General features: G+C 37.5%; 1 protein-coding gene across 1 annotated transcript; it reads left to right on the top strand.

Moving 5' to 3' along the window:
* The first annotated feature begins 1335 nt into the window (after nucleotides 1-1335).
* On the top strand, nucleotides 1336-16310 carry LOC114458115 (potassium voltage-gated channel subfamily H member 5-like). Its single transcript, XM_028440376.1, has 12 exons — nucleotides 1336-1631; nucleotides 2814-2937; nucleotides 3749-3855; nucleotides 3929-4057; nucleotides 6307-6422; nucleotides 6504-6896; nucleotides 7515-7607; nucleotides 7723-8152; nucleotides 12072-12271; nucleotides 12368-12620; nucleotides 12725-12921; nucleotides 14442-16310. Exons 1-12 carry the CDS (start codon nucleotides 1559-1561, stop codon nucleotides 15531-15533), a joined length of 3207 nt encoding a protein of 1068 aa, XP_028296177.1. The 5' UTR covers nucleotides 1336-1558; the 3' UTR covers nucleotides 15534-16310.
* The last annotated feature ends 759 nt before the right edge of the window (nucleotides 16311-17069 follow it).

The raw sequence follows: 17069 nt of genomic DNA, 5'->3' as shown, positions 1-17069 counted from the left end.
TTTAGTACAAATATAGGCAAAAAAAAATCCAAACACACATACATGGAAAAACATTTTTTAATGCAACTAAAACAAAAACAATTTAGCATAACATTACGATTGGAAATGCAACAAAAGCAAATGCAAACATCATAGTCTACATTTTCTAGCAATCTTCAATCATGTTAGATTTCAAGTTTTTTTTGTGTGTGGTGTTTAGATCATTCTAAAATGGGACCAAAAACAGTCAAAAACAACATTCATAAAATTATTACTGTAAAATAACAATATGACAAATGACAATATATTGCCTCTTTACTAAATAGGTACCTGAAATGTTTTTATTTTCTTTATTTTTAAATAATTACTTAACTTGTTGATAAAGTTCTAAAGAATACGTGTTTGCCAATTTTTTTTTAAATGTAACTCAGTTTGAATTATAAGACAATTTTATCAAAAGAGAAAAAAACAGTCATCAATACAACAAATAACATATGTAGTACAACATCTTAAATATTTTCTTCAAAAATGATTGGCTGTTTACAAAAATACACTTTAACACAAATTTTGGGCCTGGATAGAATTATTGCACAACTCAGGACCTGTCATTGGATTTCAATATTGCCCTCCTAAATCAGACATGGACAACTGGCGGCCCAGGGGCCACATTCGGCCCTCATTCTATTTTTGTGCGGCCCCCAAAGTAAATATACAAAAGGACAACAAAAATACACAAAATTACTACAAAAACAAACCAAGATGACTGCAAAATAACTAAAAAAATATATAAAACAATAAAAATAAAAGGATAATAGATAAGATAACAAGGATGACTCCAAAAAACAAAAACAAAAAAAACACAATCCAACAAAAACACACACACACAAAAAAAAAAAAAAAATATATATATATATATATATATATATATATATATATATATATATATATATATATATATATATATATATATATACTTTCTACTAATATACTTTCTACTAAACTAGAAAGTGCACTGACTAACTCAACTATATAAAATTACAACAAAAATGACAGGATAAAACAACATACACAAATACACAAAAATAGACAAAATAACAGAAAAATAGACAAAACAACAGCACAAATACAAAAAATGACTCCAAAACAATAACAATAAAAATGTATTAAACATAAAAATGAAAAAAAATAAAAATAAAAAGACAAAAATGCTAACTCACAACAGAAATACTAAAAAAAAAACAACAACAACAATAAAAACAAGCACATCCTTTGTTCTCCTGCATTGATGCTCAGTTTGGTCATTTTTATAAAGGCTGACATGATTGATGATAATGTGGCCCTCGGATCAAACATTTTTGTGGCCCCTGATGTGACAACAGTTGCCCATCTCCGGCCTAGATGACATAGCCTACATTTCCACTAGGAATAGGAAATGAGCGATGAAGATGCTTTTATTTTGTAAGTCCTGCCGGATGCAGAGTCAGTGCTGAACTTGACTATTGTGGTCGTGCTGTACAGTCCGTGCAGGGCTGGAGTTTAGAACGCTGACGCCGCGCAGCAGCGGCTCGAACCCTGCGCCATGCATGGAGGTAAGAGAGGGCTGGTGGCTCCACAGAACACCTTTCTGGAGAACATAGTCCGGCGCTCCAGCGGTAAGTTTATACAATTAAAAACAAGTCAGGTTAGTGTTTAATTATGGGACCATGACGTATTAAAACACAATTTGTGGAAGGATAATAATAATAATAATAATAATTATTATTATTATTATTATTATTATTATTATTATTATTATTATTATTATTAATAATAATAATAATAATAATAATGGGTTGGTTGGTTTGAATTCATAATTAATGCAAAATTAAAGTAAAAATAATTACATTTCCTATTTTTAAAAGCTGAAATAAAAGTGTATATATGTACTTTAATTTTGCATTCCTTCCATGTACAGTGCTGAAGATGTTGCAGCTTCAGATTTTATGCCTGAGGACTCTGATGCATGAACTGAGAGAATGCTTGCTTGCACGTTTCCTTTCTAAACTTTATTTTTTCTCGCTCAAGGAAACATGCACTCTTCCTTACATGTTACATTTCAATCTTGCCTTCTTAATTTCCCATGCACTGGTTATAACACATCATTTGTGTAACACTACATGAAAATCCAATTATCTACTTCAAGATTTTTTTTTTTTTAAATATGACAAAACTAAGAATTCTGAAGTTGGAGATTTCAAATTAGCAAAATCAAAGTAATTTAATTTGTTCACTTGATATTTTTCTAAGATTCACATTCCAAAAACCAGCACCTAATAGTATTTACACATACACTGTATAGCTCAACAAATACACACATTAAATCTAGTGATAAAAGAAAGATTCAACAACAAAAGTACAATTTCCTTTGTAACAAATGCCCTCCATCATTTGCACTCGACTCCATCCAAACTCTAACACGAGGGAGGAACTTTTCAGCCTCTCATCAATATTTCATCTGCATTAAAGGCAGAGCACAAACACTTTATTTCAGCAGCTATTTCAGCCCTTGTGATGTGGCTGATTACCCCCTGTTTACTGCTGCTCTAAAGATCACTTCCTTTTTGCTCTCATAGGAACGCTTTAATGTGCGTTGTTTAATGATGTCATACCTGCTTTTTAAAGCTAAACAATCAAATACTAACTCGAGAAACAACCAGTAATGATCAGATCAGGAGCTCCTTGAATGGATACAGGAACACATCTCTTACTCAAATGCCACATCAGGAAGGATTCGTTATGGTTTAGTAGCCTATGACTCTCGTTGGATGCATTTCTTTTTTGTTTTTTTGTCTCAGAAACCAGTTTCCTGCTTGGAAATGCACAGATCCTTGAATGGCCTGTTGTGTACAGCAATGACGGATTCTGTAAACTGTCCGGGTACCACAGAGCTGAGGTCATGCATAGGAGCAGTACATGCAAGTAAGGATGTATTGAGGTGCTGAAAATGACCGTATAATGATGATTTACTCATTCATATTGGTTAGTGATTCAAATTGTGTTCAATTAATTCAAATACAGTGTTAGAATAGGGAATAATGTTAAATGTGAAATGGTTTTTTAACTCAAATCTTTCCGAAAAAGTTTACCTAAACCATTGACTTCAACAAATTAAAAAGTAAATAAACAAGTGCTTGCAAAAAGTTGGATTAAAGGCATTATTAATACAATGGAGAACACACTTTTGGTATTAGATTGAAAAGAAAAGCTGATGATGAGGAATGTCCTGAGCATATCCTACAACAAATGTGTCAAACTCAAGGCCCGGGTGCAAAATCTGGCCCTTTAGGGCATCCAATTTGGCCCAGCACGCGAAATGTAAAAAAATGACTGAGAAACCATGAATCATTGTGTAAATTTCCAATGAACTCAGTTGTAGATATCTCAGTCCCTCCAAATACACATATTTAATGAAACTCTACATTATTTGCTGTCATTTTTCTCAAATTATTCCACAAAATGTCCCCAAATTAAATAAAAAATGGTAAATTAATCTAGGAAATTTAAAGTGATGATCTTGTAGGGACTGATATCTGCCACCTATTGCTTGGATATTGTTGATGCCTTACATATTTTACATATCATTTATACGTGGAAGTGCAAACTGGGGAAAATTACAGTTAAAATTGTACTAATTTTCTCTGCTAAAAGTTTGTGGCCCACTTTGAGATCAAACCAGTAAGCGTTTGGCCCCTGAAATGATGTTCCTATCGTCTTTTTTATTGATTTCAAGCTTCATGTATGGTGATCTAACGGATAAGAAGACCATAGACAAGATCAGACACACCTTTGATAACTACGAGTCTAATTTCTATGAGGTTCTCCTATACAGCAAGAACAGTAAGTATTAATATTAATTGAAATATCGTTGTTTTGGGAACTTGACGATGTTTCTCTCCATTGTTTCCAATAGGAACTCCAATATGGCTGTACATGCAGGTAGCTCCAATCAGGAACGAAAACGACAAGGTGGTGCTTTTCCTCTGCACCTTTCGAGACATCACACTCTTCAAACAGCCCATTGAGGACGAGACAACCAAAGGTGAGAGGCAACGTTCTTCCACCAGACTAAATCAGTCCAACTTGATCCACTTCAGTATATCCACTTATTAAAATAGACGACAACCAGTGACGTGCCGTGACCACTACGGTTGGGTAGGCACGTTGCAAATCGAGACCACCAATGACAATTTCATATGTTTCTGCTGGCAAGTGTTAATCAAACAAAATCAACATCGTAACACACTATTAAAGAAACATAAACAATCATTCAATATAGCCTCCATACTCTCCCAACAAGATATACCTCATGACACGGCAGCGCATTCATTGTTTGTGTTGGAAACAAAGAAACACGAAAAAAAACAACAACAACAATAACAACAACTCGGAACAGCCTCAGTGAAGTGCATCCACAAAGCCAATCCTTCCTTTTGTACCTTTCACTGTGAAAAGTACGAAACATTTTCTGACTTTACCTTTGCTGAAGCTCTGGTAGCTCAGGTGTTGGTCTCCCATCTTTTAAAAGCTGTCGTTTTTCCTCAAAAAAAAGTTTCTCTATCGTCTCCAGCGCTGTCATCCTGCCTGTAGTGTTATCCCGTTTCTACAGAGAACGTAGCAGCGGCCACGCTTTATCAATTCACTAATGCACTCTAAACTTACGTATAGCATTTAGCATAGCACGATTACGTCCAAAGGCATGCGTAGAGAGCTGCCTTTTTACATAAATGGTTTACATCTTGAGGAACTGACTGCGCATGCGCAAACACATAAAAACACACTATGGGGCCAGAGGCAGAGCAGCAACGTGTTTTTGGAAGAGGGTGTGGCCTCCTCCTGCCTTACAGCGGAGTGAGACTGTGCAGCCATATCAGGAAATAGCGCTGTCATTTGGCCTATGAAACGCACAAAATGCTGACACATTCAACCTTTTAGGTACTGTAGACTATCGGAAATTGAAATCATTTATATTTGTATTATTATTAAAACAAATAATCAAAATATCAATTCACCCTTGGGTAGGCACTGCCTACCTTCCCTACATTGACTGCACGTCACTGACGACAACGAAGGTAAAATGTAGCTAACAGATGACGGTTTTCTGTTGTGTAACATACAACTGTCCAGATGTTTCACATTCGGGCCAGTGAACACTGGTCTCGGTGGGTCTTCATGGTGCCAGTCCTCAGGGGCATTAAGAGCGGCGCCACCAACAGTTTTCACATACATCAAGCAGAAAGCAGAAACAAGCTAGGGACAATCAGACCACATGAGGAAGGTATAGCGAAGTGAATTTACCACTGAATGAAAGTGGCACATTTTTTACAGTCGAAGCTGAAACACCACAAAGCTTTCGTAAAAAATGTAGCGTTTCACCTGTAAGTACAAACAAATGTAGGTTATGTCTAGGCCTGGGCAATATAGCAAGTTTTCCATTTTGGCAATATTGAAAATTTTAACATCGTCTATCTTGATATATTTTTTATTTTATAGCTTATTTTTAATTAAAATACTTGTTTTAGGAGTCGCTGCTTTCACTACTTCTCGGAACAGCATGAAAAGCACAGTTAGATGGATTTCTGATAATTGATAATTGACTTTGTAATTGTAATTGGCAATTAAATGAAAATGAAAATTCCATAAAATCTGTCAATTATAATTTAATTTAAAGCAAAACTTAGGATGAAAAACAAATTAGATGTTAGATATTATTTATATATTACTATATTTTATATTTTGATTTAAGACACAAAGCTAACACAAGTGGAAGGTTAAGTTTTACGGGGTAATTTATTTTAGACTCTGTAATTGTGATTATGGTAATTTTACTTTAATAATTGAGAACGTAATTGTAATTGACTTTCAGGGGATAAAAAATAATCAGAATTTTATTATAATTGAGAAAAATGTTGGTCACTGTAATTGTAACTGAATTGTACATAGATAGTTGTAAATGCAATTGTAACTGAAAAATGTAATTGACCCCAACCCTGCCCAGACCTTCCCCTAAATAAGCCACACTACACAACACTCCGTTATAGGAGCAAAAGCACATTTTGTGCCATATTTGTTTGTTAATAAATGTGTCTGTTGTGGCATCAGCAAATTTGACCTAGAATTTGTTTTTCTGGTAAGATTTTTTTAGGTTAAAAATATTAAGATTGTATATTGTATATTATTGTATATCGCCATTTTGAGAGAAAATATTGAGATATGAGATTTCGTCCATGTTGGCCAATCGTAGTTACTGTCACATGTTCCTGTTTAAAAAAAATGGCCTCCTCTGGACAGGATGGACCAAGTTTGCAAGACTGACACGTGCTCTGACCAACAACCGCCACCTGGTGCAGCAGATTGCACCGCTGAACAAGACCGAGGTCAACCACAAGCCTTCCAGATTGGCTGAGGTGAGCTTGGTCTTCATCTTTGCACCCACCAGTGGAACCAGTTGAGTGATTTCACCTGTCATCTCTTTTCCTAAATAAAAGGCACTGCAGCTTGGATCAGACATCCTCCCTCAGTACAAACAGGAGGCCCCTAAGACCCCCCCGCACATCATCCTGCATTACTGCACATTTAAGACCACCTGGGACTGGGTCATCCTCATCCTCACCTTCTACACCGCCATCATGGTGCCCTACAATGTCTCCTTTAAGACCAGGCAGAACAACTTGGCGTGGCTGGTTGTGGACAGCGTTGTCGATGTCATCTTTTTGATTGACATTGTGCTTAATTTCCACACCACGTTTGTGGGTCCTGCTGGGGAGGTGATTTCGGATGCCAAGCTGATACGGATGAACTATCTGAAGACGTGGTTCGTCATCGACCTGCTGTCCTGTCTGCCCTACGACATCATCAATGCCTTTGAGCATGTGGACGATGTGAGTGGACAAGCTTCATTTGGAATTTTAATTTGACGTTTAAACTTACAGACGCTACTCCCAATCATTTTTATAGGTAAAATAATAGCGTAGGTCTCATAGATCAATGAATCAAACATAGTTTACTCCAAAAATACATTTTGGGCTGAGCATTGTGGCATGTGGAGTCGGGGAGACAAGTGCATACAACTGTTCATTCTGATATCACAGGGATTACCAGGAATAAATTAAATTCACAGTAACAATTATGGGTGTAATAAAAAATTGATCTGGCAATATATTACGATATTTAATTGCGCGAGTATCGTTTTGATCCAAAAACTGTCCAAATGAAGTGTTTTTTAACAAAAAAAACTATTTAATTGCACTAATATCTGCGTAGCACGTAGGTGTCAGTGAACCACATCAGACCTTGTTAAACTACCTCACTCCTCAATGCATTTTAACTTGGAAGTTGATTGAAAATGTCAATCATTGGAGGCTTTCAACCTTTTTCCTTTCGACGTTCAATTCATTAAGGCAAACACTATGATTTTATCTAATGAAAAAATGATTGAGGGTAGCAACTTTAAGCATTAAAATGTTTGCAATTCAATGTTTTTCTCTTTGCTAATCCAGGACATTACAACACATACTTCTTCAACCAGTCATCTTCGGGACTTTTTGAACTCCCACAGGAATAACACTCGAACAGAAGACTCTGTTCTTCCAGTAAGTACTTCCAAGTATAAGCACGCCAGTATGACAATGAGCTTTAGGAGTCTCCGTGTTTAAACCATCACATTTCAAACACTTTCAATGATATTTTGCATGTCTCACTCTACAGGGTCTTAGCAGCCTGTTCAGTTCACTAAAAGTCATCCGTTTGCTACGTCTGGGTCGGGTGGCCCGTAAACTTGACCACTACCTGGAGTACGGAGCAGCCGTCCTGGTCCTGCTGGTGTGTGTCTTTGGCCTGGTGGCTCACTGGCTCGCCTGCATCTGGTACAGCATCGGGGACCACGAGGTCATTGACGAGATCACCAACACCATCAAAACAGACAGCTGGCTCTACCAGTTGGCCTTGAGTATTGGCACCCCTTACCGCTACAATGTCAGCGGCACGGGCCAGTGGGAGGGCGGCCCCAACAAAGACACGCTGTATATTTCTTCTCTCTACTTCACCATGACCAGCCTCACCACAATCGGATTTGGCAACATTGCTCCAACAACGGACGGCGAGAAGATTTTCTCCGTTGCCATGATGATGGTGGGCTGTAAGTACTAACTTATATCAGAATGTTCAGGATATTTACTTCCCGTAACCTCTCATAAGACAACCTTTGGCCAAGTCCAAAGTTCTACAACTTAATAATATAACATAATGACTTCATACTTCATTCCCAAGTTCATCTCTGAGATCAAATCTTTATATCTGTTCTTGTTTAATTCTAATCTCCACTTCTGCACAGCTACCAGGTCAGACCAACCTAGTAAGTATGTAGACCTGTAATCTTTTAGGTGCTGATTAGATTCTGCCAAAAACGACTAAAGAATAGGTTCCATGATGCAGCAAATGGAAATTCACCCATCCTTCAGTAGCTGTGTTTCCATTACCTTTGGAAATGTGCTAAATCTAAATAGCGCAATAACAACTGGTAATGGAAACACTCAAATATCGCTAAAAGTTTTTACTCTTTCATGAGGAGGAAGTTCAGACATTTTGATATTGAAATGTGTCGCAAAAGCGCAATAGAAACCCTTTTTCCGCAAATACACGTCACAGAACGTGACATATCTGGTCACATGATGTGATGTACCTGGTCACATGACCACTTCTCCCTGAGAAAACATGGCACGGTACGTGTAAACAAATGAGGAGACCTGGACATTTCTTATGATTATGCATAAAAATGATTACTGCCACATTAGACGTGAAACAACAAAGGAATACAGAGTATTATAAGGAGGTTTGGAGCGTTCCTGCTGCAAAGTGTCGTGGGATGAGTTTTCACGGGAGTTGTGAGGCTTCTGCCCAAAACAATGGAAACACATTCAAAACGCAATTATACTTTGTCGACATTTAGAAATATCGCTTCAATTTAGCAAAAATCTGTAATGGAAACCCAGTTGGTGACGTAAGAATGTAATATGAGAGCGTTTAACTGCAGCCGTGGGCAGAAGGTTCTCTCTCATTGTGCAATTAAAGAATTTATAGAAACAATGTGGTTGAAAAACAGCTGCAAACATCGAATGAAACTCAGAAAAGCAGAAATAGAACCAGAGTTGCCCTTAAAGTTAAAAAAAATAAAAAAATTTCATTCATGCATCCATCCATCCATCCATCCATAATGTGCCAGCAAAGTCTTGCAGGAGATTAAACAATGTGGATGCACTCACTTGCATGCTAGTGAAGATAATTTGCACTCCACATTCCCGCTGGCAATCTTCACAGCTGTCAGAGGGGTAACATATGGTGGAGATGCTGTCCAATGATTGCAAGGAGACTTGCAGAGTGTTGAGTTCCAACTCTGTGAAATCAATACATTCAAAATGAATGTATTTAGCTTCGCAATTCATCGGTAGAGTGATGTTTAAAAATGAAGAGGAAACATTGAGGAACAAGTTAGACATGCAAACAAAATTTCATTTCATGCATTTAAAAAATAATAATGTTTCTTCTTGCAACAAATACTTGTTGCCAAACACGATACGTCTATTTACTCCATATATTCCTTTTATGTGTGCTCATAAACAAACAGGAGCATTTCCTTGAAGAACTGATGCAGACATACAGTATGTTTGAAAAGTATCCATCGATCCATGCTTGGTTGTTTAAATCAGGAAGCCCATCCCAGTTTACTCCATGAATGCTACAAGCTGAAAAAGCCAGCAGTCAATCTAAAGCTAACACAAAGGTAATAGGAGTGCATGGAAGAAATAAAACAGGGCTTAGTTTGACAACTTTCTAAAGGATGTCAGTTATGTTTGGAAAATATATATTTAGAATAACTATTAGGGGAGTGATGATAGACAATAGAGTTCACAGTAAACAACATGATCATTTGGAAAGGGAAAAAGGTATATAAAACACATTTTTGTTATTAAAAGTGCTATAAGTGCCCCTCTGACATGAATTGTCACCATGATTTGCAGTCTAAAATTAAAACAAAGTCATCATGATATTCTTCGAACAAATATTTCTATCTGTGCTTGAACTTTGTGTAACAAGTTTTCAAAAACATCAAACTCGAACAGTCAACAGATTTAACAAAAGATATGGACATGTTCGATATTAGCTATGAGCTATGAGCTATGATCCTACTTTTAATAACTATCAGATAATAATGCTTATGAATATCAATCTATTATAGACTGGCCACATCACTGCTTTCCATCCCTTTCAATGTTGATAGTCTCTACTTTTTGCCCAGTATGTAAATGAGCTTTTTATATGTGGTTTAACACAATCCCTTCAAATACAACTATTTCTTTAATGGTTAGGACAGAATTATTTTCAAAGGAAAAAAGTAACCTTGTGTAGGTGTTGATTCAGTTTCACTCAATATTTCCTCAGATTCAGTTTTAGAAAATAAATACATTTTAATCGTGGAAAATAAAGTCAAACATTGATTTGAAATGATCTTACACAAAAGAAAACAGGCCTTGTCGTAGGTGTTTTAAGCTAATTAATGCATCTATTGTGAAGCTTTCCTACCACTTTGTCCACGGTTGTCATTTGCCTTGGCGCACTAACCTTTAGCTCTTCCTTCTGAAACAGCATGTAAAGCAATGCCATTAAACCAGTAAGAACACACAAAGTGACAGCCACGCTTTAAGGTTTGTACTTCTGAAAGTAAACAACCATTACTGTGATGGTGACCCCATCATGAAGATCACTCCGTCACTCTGCAGTGTCCACTTCGATTACTGCTCCCAAACCTCTTGCCACAGATACGGTGATTATGTGTGTGGACAGAGCCAAAGAGGAAAGGGAGAGTTTGCCTGCAGGCGGGAGTGTAGTAAATGGACAATGAGCCATCAAGTTAGATATGTATCCTAACCTCTGTAATCCCACTGTAGCGAAGAGGCGACATGTTTCCCCTTGAGTGGATAAACCCTCACAATAAAACACTGACTGACTCTTTGAGGCCACGGCTGCACAGCGTTCCTACGGAGGAAATGAGCACCATAAATTAAAAGGACTTAATAATCCACCCACTGTGCGTTTGTGTCTGTGGATGTGCAATTTTTCAAAGGGTCACACAGTCAACTTTTGTACTCAAGGATTTATGTTTTATAATTTATAATTTATCAGTTATCTATTTCAGTCTAATCAAAGTTACAAAATGTTGATTGTATAAAACCCATCAATAAAACAATGTCCAGTATCTAAATCAAATGTGTTGAACTCAAGGCCCTGGGGCCAAATCCGGCCCTTTAGATCATCAAATTTGGCCCGCTTGAGAAAGTACAAATGATAGAAAAAATATTTTATAAATTATCAACTAATATAGTTGTAGATATCTCAGCCCCTCCAAATACAAAAATTCTATTAAAGTTTTTATATCACAGGACGGCAATCATTTTTAATCTAAAACTGTTGAAAAAACTCTAATCTTTTTCAAAATCTGTCAAATTTTCCTCAAATTATTTCACGAAATTTCCCCAAATTCCCAAAATCAGGGAAATTTAAGTGAAGTTCCTGCATGGACTGATATACCCAAATTATACATACCTTTATATGGAAGTGCAAACCAGGGCACATTAATGTTGAATTACCTAAAATCTGTTGCGCACTAAGTTCAAACTGGTCTGTATTGGCCCCCTGAACTAAAATAAGTTTGACACCCCTGATCTAAATGCTTTCCTCTTACTGTGAGAAAAAAAACCCCTCAAAATATACTTTATATTTGATCTAATTTAGAAATTGTTTATTCTGTGCTAAACAGACAGGAATATTGTTTGATATATTAAGACAATGAACAGCATTTGTTTGGTAGATGTTGGTGCCTTCATATCTCACTACAAATAAGTATAAGTATCATAGGAAACAGATGATCACAGACACACATTCACCGTTAAGCTACATTCTCTTCCATAGATGCTGCTCTAAAATGGATAGATGATTTATTATTTACTGTTGGGAGTTTTTTTCCTGACTTTTGCCTTCTCTTGTCTTTCTTTGGTTCTTAGCGCTGCTGTACGCGACCATCTTTGGAAACGTGACCACCATCTTTCAGCAGATGTACACCAACACAAACCGCTACCACGAGATGCTTAACAATGTGCGGGACTTCCTCAAGCTTTACCAGGTTCCCAAAGGTTTGAGCGAGAGGGTCATGGACTTCATCGTCTCCACCTGGGCCATGTCCAAAGGCATCGACACAGATAAGGTATCAGAAGTCACGAGACTCAGAGTTTCAAGGCTTTGTGCAGTATATGATTCAATAATCTGATCTTTCGATGATAATTCTAATTATTTCTACCAGGTTCTCTCTATTTGTCCCAAAGACATGCGAGCAGACATCTGCGTCCACCTCAATAGGCAGGTGTTCAATGACCACCCGGCCTTTCGTCTGGCCAGTGACGGTTGCTTGCGTTCCCTTGCTGTGGAGTTTCAAACCACACATTGTGCACCAGGAGACCTCATCTTCCACATTGGGGAGAGCGTTGATACCCTCTGCTTTGTTGTGTCAGGCTCACTCGAAGTCATACAGGATGATGAAGTCATCGCAATACTAGGTAAGACCGAACTTGATCTATTTCGGTTGTAAGATTTGACAGGGTAGATCTGTGTAAAGCAATTGGAAATCCAGGTGGAGAGTTTAGCATATCTTGGGTTTTAGGTAAAGGTGATGTGTTTGGAGACGTGTTCTGGAAAGAGACAACGATGGCCCGAGCGTGTGCGAACGTTCGCGCTCTCACTTACTGCGATCTTCACGTCATCAGGAGGGACCCTCTCATGAGAGTGCTGGAGTTTTACACCGCGTTTGCCAACTCCTTCTCCCGCAACCTCATCCTTACCTGCAATCTTCGAAAACGGGTAATTGTAGTTGATCAATGATCTGGAATGTCATGTTTCAGGCTTGGGCTGCAGTGCTAAAGGCAGATGTAGAAAAAAGTGTTTTAACGGATTAAATTAAAATTGGATCTGTTTTTGTGTGACCACATTGCTACATTTCTTCTTGCTACGCTTAGTAGATTGTTAAAAAAAAACACAAATGTAGACCTTTTTTGTGTTCACAAGGTAAATAACTAAATTCCTACATTAAGTACGTTTTGCTGCACGACCAAGACTCCAAAAAATCCCAGTATAAAGCAATAAAGAATCATAAAAACAGTTCTTCTATTCTAACAGAGCAGACATTAATATTTCATGGATGTTCTCTGGGATACATGTATTAATCCCATTAAAGCATTCAGATGTTGCTTTCAGTGTTGAGAGTAAGATGCATGTATACTTTACATCATCCGAGATGAAAGTTAATAAATTCTTAATGGAAAACCCATTTTACAGTCAACTCATATGGTTTTATTGCTTATTTTGCCTAATGTACAGTAGATTCACAGCAAATAATCTACATCCTATGCTCTTGAAGCAGTTGATCTGTGGAGATTTTTCTTTTAAAGTTGTTAGTTTTTACAAGAAAAGTAGCAAACCCATTGCTTATTAGAATATACGTGAATGTCAACATCAGGATTTTTTTTGTAGTGACAGAAATGTATCATTATTTGAGCTAAAACTTCACCTCTCTCACTCTTCAAATTCTCACGCTCAGTAAAGCTCGTAAAAAAAAGTCTTATGTAATCATATTCATAATAATCACAAAATGGGAGCGAAGCAGCTATGAATCTAAAGAGTCTGAAGGCAAATTGCGGCTGCATATTTAAAGATTAATGGCACGCACTTTAAATGTATTTCATGAAAATAAAAAGCATCCATTATTCATTTGAGCTTCTTTGTGGACGGGAAATGGTACATTGGTTGAAACTTTGCTCGACTGTTTGTTTTGTCAAGTTCTTGGTTCACCGTGTGTACGGAATTAGCCTTTTAGCTTTCCTTTAGCAGCCTGGAAACTCAAATGGTTAAAAATGTGTGTCTTTCCAACCCATACATGAAGTTGCCATTTAAATACTATCATAAATGTTGAGTGAATTCTTGAAAAGTGTTTGGAGCTATGGTTATTGAGATACCACTGCAGGAATATTCAGTGGGCATTTGGATGTTTGAGGGTTGTGACCATTTTTTATCTGTAACTTTGGAGGAAATTCAATGTATTTCAATACTGCAAAATTGCTCCATTGTTGCGTTATTGCTCCATTAATGGTTTCCCTCGTGCACAGCAGCTTTCAAGTTGTAAATATTTAAACATTCGCACAGCTGTAAATGGTTGTTCTTGCGTTAAAGGTGCATTAGTTATGCCCATTGTGTTTCATCCAAGTATGTTGCTTATATATGTGCTGTATATGCACTACTGTGGTTGTGATTTCAATGCGTGTGTTGTGTATATTACATATTTATATCATATTACTGCAATGATACATAGATTCTCCCTCATGCAGGTCATCTTCAGAAAGATCGCTGATGTGAAAAAGGAACAGGAGCACCAGAGGAACGAAGTGAGTCTCTCCATCCCAGAAGACCACCCTGTTCGCAAGTTGTTCCAGAAGTTCAGACATCAGAGAGACTCTCAGGGTCCAGGAGAGTTGCACGCTTACTTTGACCGTAACTGCGTGCAGGTGGAACCCCAGCGCCACTGTTCGGATCAAAATTCTTGCTCCCAAGGTCTGTGCGTGGATCAGCAGGAGCACAGTTCCTCTGTACCCGATAATGTGTCCAGCAGCACGGATTTACCTCAACAAGAGCTTGCTCGCTCCGAAAATTCAGAACAAAGCTGCATAAAAGAGGCAAGTGAGTCCACAGCAAGGTCTTGTGCGGAGAGCCACCTGAAGGTCAGCAGCCCTGTACAAAGCAGTGATGCAGGTGGAGAGCGAGCTGCAGGTGCTATCCCAGGCCGTAAAGCTGGGCGAGGCTGGGCAAAGTTCAAGAATGCCGCTTCTACTGAGCCAACACAACCTTCTGCTGATCAGGAAAAGCCCCCAAAACCGTCAGACCAGTTTCCAGTAGCCAGGAAGAACCAGGAGCCAGAGGACGGTAGAGAAACAAGGAACGTAGAAGGTAGCAGCAACATAGTAGAATCAGGAGATGAATTAAGTGCTCTGCACAAAACGGACTCCTGTGACAGCGGCATTACAAAGAGTGACCTTCGCATCGATCGAGTCGGAGATTCAAGGTCTTCCTTTGAACGAAGCCCACTGGAGAAGAGTCCGTTAGAGAAAAACCCATTTGAGCACAGCCTCGGGGTTTACAGCGAGATCTCTCTGAAACACTCCTCCGTACAACCAGTGTCTGAACAAGGTCTGTTTCAGGCTGTGCTGCATGAGGCCAAGCTGGAACTGAAAGGAGACATTCAGACAGTAAGTGGCCGCTTGGCTCTACTCGAGTCTCAGGTGAGTGAGATCCTCAGGTTGCTCTCGAATAGAAGAAGACTGTCCCTGCCACCGACTTCATCCCCAAAACCAAGACTGAAGAGTCGAGACTTACTTGATGCTGCCAAACCTATCAACCCTAAAACAGATGATGGACCATTTTAAAGTGGCTGATAAACCAAATACACTGACTATATTAGAGGAAGTTTTTGGAATTAAACATTCGAATGCATGTAGAAACACTTTGTTTCAATAGCGTTGCAACAATTTCTTGCTCTGTTTGACAGCACTTAACCAAACAATCTCAGTAAATCACTAAATAGTAGGAAAAGTTTAAAAAGTCACTGTCAAAGGTTTGCGGCATCAGACCTATCTAAGTTTCTATATTTTTCTTCAGCAGTGGATTACCCTAAATAGATGCCTTGAAATCTCTAATTTCACCAACTGTTGTACACTGCCTTTATTTCCATTTTTTCCAACATCAGTTTGACCCACACTTATTGCTGAATTTATAGAACAATGAATGCAAAACGTACCAAATTCTTCTTTACTTCTTTTGAACAGAACTGGTAATTTGATTATGTTTCCACTGCAGCCGAAAGAGGAGGGAAACATGGGAAATTATATTTTGCAAATGGTTGCTTGTAAATATTACAGGAAGAGCCCTATTTCAATCACACAACATGTAGTGCAGAGCACATACTTAGTGTAGGTGTGTTTTGCTTCTTGTTTTTGCAGTACATGCGTGCGTCAAATGGCCATTAGTATTTGCAGGTCCAGAAACACAGATGTCTCCAAAAGTTTATTATGTCGACAAATTTTGGAAAGCAACCACAGCTTTGGAGGAGATGAATTTGCACTTCAGATGCATAACTGATGATATTGGTATTAATTTGTATGTGTGTGAATGGGTTAAAAAAAAGATATATCAATGTGTGCTATACCATCCAAAATATTGTAATTATAGATTGATATTAGAGTCTAATCATCTAATGCTCACAGGGAACAGCTGGTATATGGAGATACATTTGTCTATATTATTCAATTAAAAAAATTACTTATCAATCAAAAAAAAAGTTTACTTGAATCAAAAATAAATATTTTCAAAGAAAAAAAGTGTTCAAATGCATAAAAATATTTGAGATCCAAATAATTGCATTTGAACACTTTTTTCTGATTGAAAAAGTTTTTTTGTTTTTTATTGAATAATAAAAACACAAATCTAACTCCATACTGGTTAACTGTAATATTAGGTGAGTGTGGTGTCCTGTTGCATCTTTGCCTTTATTGGCTTTTTTAAAGCCCTTTGTGTTCACTCTGGAATATCACGATTAGCACTTATTATTGCACTATCAAACTTTAAATATGTCAAACAGGACAAGTATCCTATTAAATTCTCTCTTAAGCAGTTCTGATTTGTTTAGCAATAAATTCACCAAACACAAATAATAATCAACGGAAAAATTAAATCAGTCAATGCAATGGGGAGAACATAGGAAACAATGTCTTCTTATCAGAAAAGCAAAGTGGAATCTGGTCAATGCTTCAGCAATTGAAAATTCGGTCTTCAACCTTTTTTTTTACTTTTACAACCTCCCATCAAATCAGAAAGGAGTTTTTTGTGTTTTTTAATAATTGTGTGGAATTATGACCCCTTACCATTCCTTTATAGGACAGAATTACATCTTTTCTCTCGGACTG

The sequence above is a fragment of the Gouania willdenowi genome, chromosome 24, assembly GCF_900634775.1.
Source record: "Gouania willdenowi chromosome 24, fGouWil2.1, whole genome shotgun sequence".
Taxonomy (NCBI): Eukaryota; Metazoa; Chordata; class Actinopteri; order Blenniiformes; family Gobiesocidae; genus Gouania; species Gouania willdenowi.
The sequence above is the reverse complement of the archived record's forward strand: the minus strand, read 5'-3'. Positions and strand labels throughout refer to the sequence as shown.